Below are 8,600 nucleotides of genomic sequence, written 5' to 3'. Positions count from 1 at the left end.
ATGTTCAGACAGTCTACTAAAAAAACATGAAAGAATGAGGGTTCATCAACATTTGGACCACATATACTTACAATACATAGCTTTTTGTTAAGTATTGATAGTTTAATAATTAGGAATCTACCCTCTGGATCTATGACTGTGTAGAGTACTGTAAAATTAAAATTTTTATGTATTGAAATTGCTACTCCCCTTTGTCTAGAATTATAACAGGCTGTGAACACATTAGGAAATTCAGGTGTTTTAAGTTCGTTTAAACCTGTGACAGGTCTGGGAGTCTGGTGTAATAAAACAACGTCTGCCTGTAGTTTTTTGAGCTGGTTAAATATCTTTAACCTCTTTTCTCTGGTGCCAGCTCCATTTACATTCCATGTGACAAACCTTAGTGTGCCCATATTTATTTGTGTATGGCTAATGATGTACGCTGGGTGTTTCGTTTTGATGGGTGAAGAAAATGGAAACACATCATTGTGTGCAGATCCATTTATGCAGGAAGCATCCTTGTCAGATGCCCAAACCAACCTCAACTGGCTCCTTTCAATGTGGAGGAGCAGGAGCTCTACTCTGAGCCCCTCCCTAATTGCCAAACTTCTTACCCTATCTCTAAGGGAGAGCCCAGCCACCCTTCGGAGGAAGCCCATTTCCGCCGCTTGTATTCGCGATCTCGTTCTTTTGGTCACTACAGCTCGTGACCATGACCGTGGTCGCCGGTCACCGTGACCAGGTGAGGGTAGGGGCGTAGATTGACCGGTAAATTGAGAGATTCGCTTTTACACTCAGCTCTCTCTTCACCACAACAGACCGGTACAGCGTCCGCATCGCTGCAGCTGCTGCACCAATCCGTCTGTCGATCTCCCACTCCCTTCTCCCATCACTTGTGAACAAGACCATAATGATCCATTTGGAAAAAAGAATCCGTTGGGCATTTTATCTTGGCCTTCAGACAGTCATTCAGATTGCTACAGTACTGAAGGGGACAAGAAAAAAAAAGAAGAAAGAAGAAAAGAAAAAAGTGCTTCTCGCACGTGCGCATCTTTTGATCCAAATTTATTCAGTTTGTCCTCCAACATAGTTTTCAGTCATGTGACCGACTTGGCCAGTAGTGGACAGTCGGTAGTACTGCAGGACAGTGTTATTACTGGATCATCTATCCATGGAGGAAAAACGAAGACATCAAGAAAAACTATAATTTTCAAGGATTTGTAAGTCATCTTCTGCCATATTCAGCTTTATTTAAATACCTGAAAGTGACGTCTGCCCCAGAGCTCCAGTTCATTGACATCTATTCTTGCAGAGGTTCCCTCACCTGTCACTGCTGCCAGGATGAAAGCTCACTGAAACAATAAGCAGTGAGTCCCATTCATCACCAATAACATGAATTCCATCATGTACAGTCTTGAACTGTAGTTCTCACTTTGATCTGTGCACATTAAATACATTTGGTCATTGTGCAGCTGGAGCAGAGAAACAGGGAAGCAGCTGGGATTGTCAAAGTAAGCAGCATCATGGTTTTTTTCTGCAAAAGCACAGGAATTTGCATTTCAGACTTAAGTACTGGTGTGTTTTATTAAGTACTGTCTGGAGTTAAGAACTGAAACCAAATACCAATGAAAAGGAACTTTTGATTTGGCTTCAATCTCAGGTCTGTCACTGTGTTCATGTGTAAAAGAGGGTGAAGGAGTTGTACTGATAAAGCACACAGCTCAGTGAACACAGAGGTGTGTAGAGCCTAATTTGTAACCAAGGAGACAATATTCAACCTCATCTGCTAGTTCATAGCTTTGAGCAGCAGGTGGCAGTGCTGCATAAAATAAGGACCTGAGATTCAAACATACAGCAGCTGCTGAGCTGACGAATGCTTCTAAATCCATTTTAACACATGAATCAGCCTTAAGAAGTGATAAGCGGTCCACTACAGACTAACAAGTTTATCTACAATAACACAGCATGTATTAGTAGACTTACATTTTAATACCTGGATGTGTCCAGGACTAAAAATATTTATGATGCATGTTGTTAACTGGCCGTCACATAAAACCATGAAAATCTTTTTGCTATATTTGAGCTTCAGTTATTATTATAATTACTATATTATTATTAGTAGCAGGAGGGGGAAGATTAATACTGGTAGTAGTAAAGGAAGTACAGTACAGGCTCAGAGTATATAGCACCACTGGTTCCTGAAGTATTTTTCGCGGGGGGGAAACAAACATATACGAGCCCCCCTGGGTCTTTCACACACATGCACCCTGGTCATGGACGTGGAACACCCAGCTCTGCAGTGTGCCTTTAGAAAAACATGAAAAAATGGTCATTCTAAAGAGCTCACTGAATTGGACCATGGTACTGTAAAGGGATACCGCCACTGCAATGAGTCAGTTTGTGAAATTTCTTCCCACGTACATAGTATTTGAGTATTTTTATTCTTATTTCCTTTTAGAATGAGGTGCTCTGATTTTCATGTTTGCCATTGCATAAGAGCTGTCTTATATTCCAGTCATCTAACCAGAATTATTTATATGAAAGTAAGTTTTCCATCCAGTAATAAATCTAAACCACATAAGTTTGATGCTGGATTTCCACTGAGAACTGAAGTTTGCTTAAAAAAACAAAAATCCAGGGAGTAAAAATGGAAAGTTATCAAATCAAATATATCTGCAATGTGTCTCTGACAGGTTTTAGATGCAGACTAAAACTATTTTCTTTGAGCTTTTGGTTCCTAAATTTTTTTATATTTTATTCAAAAGACATTCAAAAATCTTTAAAACTTTTGTCCTGAAGATGGCAGCACAGGCTCTGAAAATGACCTCAGATTTTAAATTTCTTAACACTGTTGTTGTGATATAAAAAAATTAAACACTGGTCACAGTTAATTCAAATCACAGTAACTGGTTCTTCCATTTTAGAAAGAATATCTCCTGGTTGGTCATTTTAAATATTAAAGCAACACCTTGAAAGTCTATCCTCAGTGGAGGCAAACTGAAGACCAAGCTTTGCCTCGTCTACACCAAGGAAGAGTTCAGAGCCTCCTGTGGTGCTGTAGACCTGCTCCAGCTGAACAACCCTGGGGAAGTCTTTTCAGAGACTGTCACTCTCCCAATGACCCATGACTAGAGCAGAAGTTGAGCCTTAGAACAAATGAAGACATTTCTGAGAAACACAGTGATTCAGGGGAGACTGAATATGCTAGCCATGCCTCCATGGAAAAGAGACTGGTGTAGTGTTGCAGACACAGCAGTAATGTGAGTATTACTCATTTACAATGAGAACTTGTTAATTTGCAGTGGGGTAAAGTGATGACTCCAAAAGATCTGTTACAGGATCGCTGTCAGCCACGCTCTCCACATGAACAGGTACATGTTAAAGAAACATTTCTTTGAATAACACCTCAGATTTTACATGCATATCATTTAATTATTGATAAAAATTCAGTATGTATTTTTTCATTTTTCCCACAGCTACACATGCCACTGATTTACACAAACACCCTGACTGACTCTTACTCATCTCTTCTTGTTACATGTTCAGATACCATCTTGACCTGAGCATTATCTCTAGTCTTTGCCATGGCAGAGGGCAGTAAAATAAGGAAAGACTGTTATGAACCACATAACAGGAGGGTGCAAGATGCTAGTATGCAGGGCAAACATGGAACATCACAACCAAGTAGCTGCATAGTGCAGAGGAAGATCTGTGCCGAGTATGGCCAAAGTCAAAATGGAGACACCCCCAAGGGTGCTCGAGAATGACAAGGAGTCCAGTGTCACAGGCTTTTAAAAATGGTAATAAGGTCAACACAGCAGTAAAATAGTTAAATTTATAAGGCGAAAAAATTTGTTTATGTATGATAAACATGTTTCCCAAAAGTGCGAATTATCTTGAAAAAAAATTATATCATCATTCTTTATCCTTGGAAGAAACAGCTTTACTGCTGTACCATTTGCATTCATTATTATTATTATTATTATTATTATTGTCATACAGCCCATTCCTCATGTGTACGCAGTAATTTTGTTATATATTTTTTTCTTATTCAGCCTGTGTGTGTGAGCGCTCTTCTGTGTTTAGAACAAAATACAAAAAATCTGAACATTTAACTTTATTAGCTTTTAAAGACAAACTAAATGACAAAAGAAAGGCAAAAGAAAATTTGTCAACTTGTTTTTAACTGTCAATAAATACATACAGTGTAACACAGTGCTGACTACATCTGTGCACTTTTGGCTGCGTGAAATGAAACAACAGAAATTTCCGTTTTAATGACGACTTGTTGGATAGGAAACACGTGATGAGCAATCTAGGTTCAAGTCTCATGGAAATATTCAAATACTGATGCTGCTGATAACAATGTAAACTGATGGTCATGAATGGACATTTGTTTATCAGCTATACAAATACCAGCCACAAAACACTTCCATTAGCACAGACTAAATTGAATGAGTGACAGTACCTGATAGTTTGCTTGTCTCACAGCCAGGTCACCTCTGAACTTGTAGACTTTCTGCTTCTCCAGAGAATCTTCAGTATCCAGAGCAGCACTGTCACAAAACCACTGCAGAGAGGAACAACTTTACTACACAGCATGAAGCTGTTAGAGGATGCTGCTCAGTCAGTCACTGCCAGAGAAGTACGTCTCCATGATGCAGCAGCTACTCAGCTTCCTCTATGTTTAAACATCAAAATAATAATAATAATAATAATGATGTTTATTCTTATAATTTACAGTTTACGTTTGTGAATCTTTGTACTTGTAGATCAGAATGTACACATCTGTGAGCCTTTTTAAAAATAACTTTCTCTAATATAAAAACTGTGAAGAAATTTCAACTACTATCCGAATTAAAGAGCCAATATTATTATCATTATTATTATTATTATTATTATTATTATTATGATATGTCTTGCTGAGCAAGACATATGTAGAATTATGCAGTATGTTTAAAAGAGACAATCTGATGCACAGATTCAATCACTGAACAACCTTGATAGAAACATCACACCACACTGGTGGCTGCCTGTGCTTCCCCTCCAGCCTCCTCCTAGGAGATGCAGCTGTGGCATAGATTTGAAAATCTGACATCACCTCATTCTTAAGTTACCGTGTTCACAAAGTTGGGTCTCTAAATCACCAGGTGGCGTGATGATGTAGTGAGGTGAAAAACTGAATTGACAAACATTTGTGCTCCATTTGCAGTTTTATTTTTACAGAGAGGTCACACGTGACAGACATGAGAACATCATGTTTTAATGAAAGAAAAAAATATAAGTTGAATACAATATATATATTTTATAATCTACAGATTTGTGAAAATGTCTAGACTCTAATTATTTTAGTTTCACATAACCATCATCTCAAAATAAATGCAACAGAAGTTTGTGCTGAATGTAACTTCAGACACACAAAGGAGGCAGTGAAGACAGTTATGTAGCCTGTAGAAGACTGTTAAAAATAAACAATAACATGTTTCTCAGTGTTAATATGAAAGTACTGCTTAATTTCACCACTGTTTATCTTCCTGCTACACTGAGCCTGAGCCGATCACCTTTGATTTATTAGAGGAAAGTTTGCTACAACCCAACAAGCCACTACTGACACCTGTCTAACTGAATAAACAAAACCAATCCATGGATCTTCTTACACTGCACAGATGAAATTATATTTATCATAAACAGACTTCTTGTACCACAGATGGTTCCCACTTGTATTCATGGCAGCGCTCATGCTACAGTCTGCTGTTCTTGTCTCGTCTGGAGCCCACTGATCAAAACCTACACAATGATCATCAACCCAGAACCAGAGGTCCAGGGTGCAGCTGTAAAGAAGACCCAGCCAGACAAAGGGAGTGTCAGCCTTCTGAGCCTCCAACTCAACCCAGCCCTGGGTCTCTTTATCAAGGATGGAAACCAGATCCATGTGTTCCTCTCTGCAGTGGTACAGGGCGTCTTCCCATGTCTTGTTCTCTTTAATCAGTTTAAATGGCTCTAAAAGGAAAAGCATCAAAAACATGAAACTTAGAAGCATCAAACCAAACAGTGTTTCTGAGTGTCTAACATGCTGTGTTAATTCAAGCACATAATTCTTACTGTCAACATTTACACATTTATATTGACTCTACTGACTGACCAGTTAACTTAGTGGGTAAGAATGTGTTATTGTACCTTTGTTTCTGCCTTTCATCGTCACCTCACACAGAATTACAAGCCCAGATGTGTTTTTGTACACAGTTACATAACGCCCCCACTTTGGTCCATTTTTACAGTTAAATGGTTTATTTTCTCCACTAGTAGTTGTGCTGATTCTTGTACACCTGTAAAAAACAAAAAAAAAAAACAAAAAAAAAAACAAAGACAAAAGGGTGGACAGATGTACAGAAAGAGTTGTGTTACTGTATTACTGGGTTTAAAGACATTGAAATGTTCATTATAATTATCTAAAAATATTGGACATACTGGAGCCTGACTGAGAACAGAATGATTCAAAGTAAGATAAAGGTATTACTCAGTGGTGTCAGCAGCATTTCTCTGAGATGAGTTCCCGATGAGGATCCGAGCACCTCTTAGATCAATATTGAATTGATTTATGTTGTAAATAGTGATGCAGGAAATTTCATATAGACCCAGTAAGTCAACTGTCCACCAGCTGATGGGATCATTTAAAGTGTCAGAACATGTCGTATTATCTCCATCCAAAGCTCTGTCAGCAGTGTATTTGACACCACTGGCTGTGTAGACTGAAGACTGAAATGCCACTTTGTCATCCAGTTTGATAGTTTCCCAGCCTGGACTACATCCTGATGATGTAAATGAAAGTAAAGTTAAAAAAACAAAAAACAAAAAAAACAGAAACAGTGGTAATAATACTTCAGACCGGGTCTTCTAGTGTTTTTTAGGACAATCTCCTTTTCACTCCTAAATAATGAATCTGAATCATCAGAATTAATGAAATGAATAATTTGACTCTCAAAACATCCTGAAGGATGACCCTGTTTAATATAATCCACTCACACCCACACACCAAAGACTGCATGTTTATCAAAGCATTTATTTCTAAATCAGTGATCACGTATCATAGAATATAATTCAATATAAATTTAAATTTATAGCATATATTTAAACAGATATTTGTAATATTGCTTCAGTCCAACAGAAAATCCCCACATGGAACATTCCCACAGATATGACGTCTACTGTGATGCACAAATAAATAAATGGAAAAATAAAATATCAAAATAATTTAAAAGGCACACAATTAAATACTTTACTTTAGAAATAAGTATATTCACAACAGAAGAATCATACTTTTTGATGTAACTTGAAGAAACTGGTTAGAAATGCACTCTTACCTCGATCCTGATGAGTTGATCTTCCTGTGAAGTTTCAGAGAACGATGTAAGAATGAGTGAATTACTGCCAGCTCTGATATTGTTGTTTGGTAATACAGCAGAAAGCACAGAATGTAAACCATCCTTCAATACTCAGGCAGAAATGAAACCAGCTTTACTAAAGTCAAATCCTCTTTAAACTAAATGAAATGACTTTTGCTTTATCGAGCAGTTTGGATCAACTCACAGTAAAACTGAACTGTTATATTTGATCTTTTTCATTCTTTATAAGGATCATTGAAACATCACTGTGCCAGGCAGGAACATCAAATGATCCACTTACCAATCAAAGTGATGAACAACAGACTCCACAGCATCTTTACTTTAGACTCTTTGCACAAATGTGTCCTCTAATAAGAGAAAGAAAAGACTTCTACCCTCACTCTGGAGTTTTCTGTAGTCACACTGATGTTGATATGATCCCCTCTCTGAGTCACAGCTGAATTTGTACTTCTGTCACTTCCCTCATAGCTGCCAACATGAAAATATACATTTCTCCTGTTTACACTCAGAGTGAGGCTGTTATGTTCAGTAGGCAAAGCATTCCCAGACTTTTACATCTGATTTGCATTGTGAACATCCCATGATTGTTACATTCAACCTTTTCACCCTACATTGTGTGTGCATCCAAGTAGAAGCACATGCAAATACTTAATACTTAGTATACCAGGAAATTTACTTCACCAGTGGAGGCTGTTTGAATAAGAGATATTCAGTGACATTTGGTCTAATTTAAAGAAGAAGAGAGACATTCTTAACAATCGGTCATTCATTAATAAGGTGCTGGGGAAAAAACTTTTAAAAGTCCATCATTGTGTCTACTTTCTGCTGTTTACACTCAGAGTGAGGCTGTTATGTTCAACCTACATTGTGCGTGCATCCAAGTAGCAGCACATGCAAATACTTTATCATAACAGAAAATTTACTTCACCAGTGGAGGCTGTTTGAATAAGAGATATTCAGTGACATTTGGTCTAATTTAAAGAAGAAGAGAGACATTCTTAACAATTGGTCATTCATTAATAAGCTGCTGGGGAAAAAACCTTCACAAGTCCATCATTGTGTCTACTTTCTGCTCTGCATCTGCATTTAGTCAGGACCTCATGCAAAATTATTTATAGCAAAGTGCTTCTCACACTGCAGAGTATTTGTATATGTGTGCATGAGGGAGGGAATGCATGTTTGTGTCTGTGCCTGTTTCTCTATGTCTATGTTGGGTGA

The 8,600-nt window shown here is 37.8% G+C and overlaps 1 protein-coding gene across 1 annotated transcript; it reads right to left on the bottom strand.

Annotated features, from left to right (window-relative positions):
• Positions 1-5,330: 5,330 nt before the first annotated feature.
• On the bottom strand, positions 5,331-7,938 carry LOC109204274 (uncharacterized). The gene is made up of 5 exons (XM_019365072.2): positions 7,663-7,938; positions 7,341-7,364; positions 6,497-6,788; positions 6,157-6,305; positions 5,331-5,979 (listed from the first exon to the last, which is right to left on the bottom strand). The coding sequence occupies exons 1-5, from the start codon at positions 7,694-7,696 to the stop codon at positions 5,633-5,635; spliced, it is 846 nt and encodes a 281-aa protein (XP_019220617.1). The 5' UTR covers positions 7,697-7,938; the 3' UTR covers positions 5,331-5,632.
• Positions 7,939-8,600: the final 662 nt, after the last annotated feature.

This window comes from Oreochromis niloticus, linkage group LG11, assembly GCF_001858045.2.
Source record: "Oreochromis niloticus isolate F11D_XX linkage group LG11, O_niloticus_UMD_NMBU, whole genome shotgun sequence".
Taxonomy (NCBI): Eukaryota; Metazoa; Chordata; class Actinopteri; order Cichliformes; family Cichlidae; genus Oreochromis; species Oreochromis niloticus.
Note: the sequence above shows the minus strand (reverse complement) of the source record. Positions and strands in the feature narration are given on the sequence as shown.

What these genes read in the sequence shown, in the direction of transcription:
- LOC109204274 (XM_019365072.2), bottom strand. Translation starts at nt 7,696, where the DNA reads ATGCTGTGGAGTCTGTTGTTCATCACTTTGATTG. An exon ending in GTTGTTCATCACTTTGATTG is followed by an intron (nt 7,365 to 7,662) that starts GTAAGTGGATCA and finishes GAAACTTCACAG; the next exon opens with GAAGATCAACTCATCAGGAT. An exon ending in GATGAAAGGCAGAAACAAAG is followed by an intron (nt 5,980 to 6,156) that starts GTACAATAACAC and finishes TTTTCCTTTTAG; the next exon opens with AGCCATTTAAACTGATTAAA.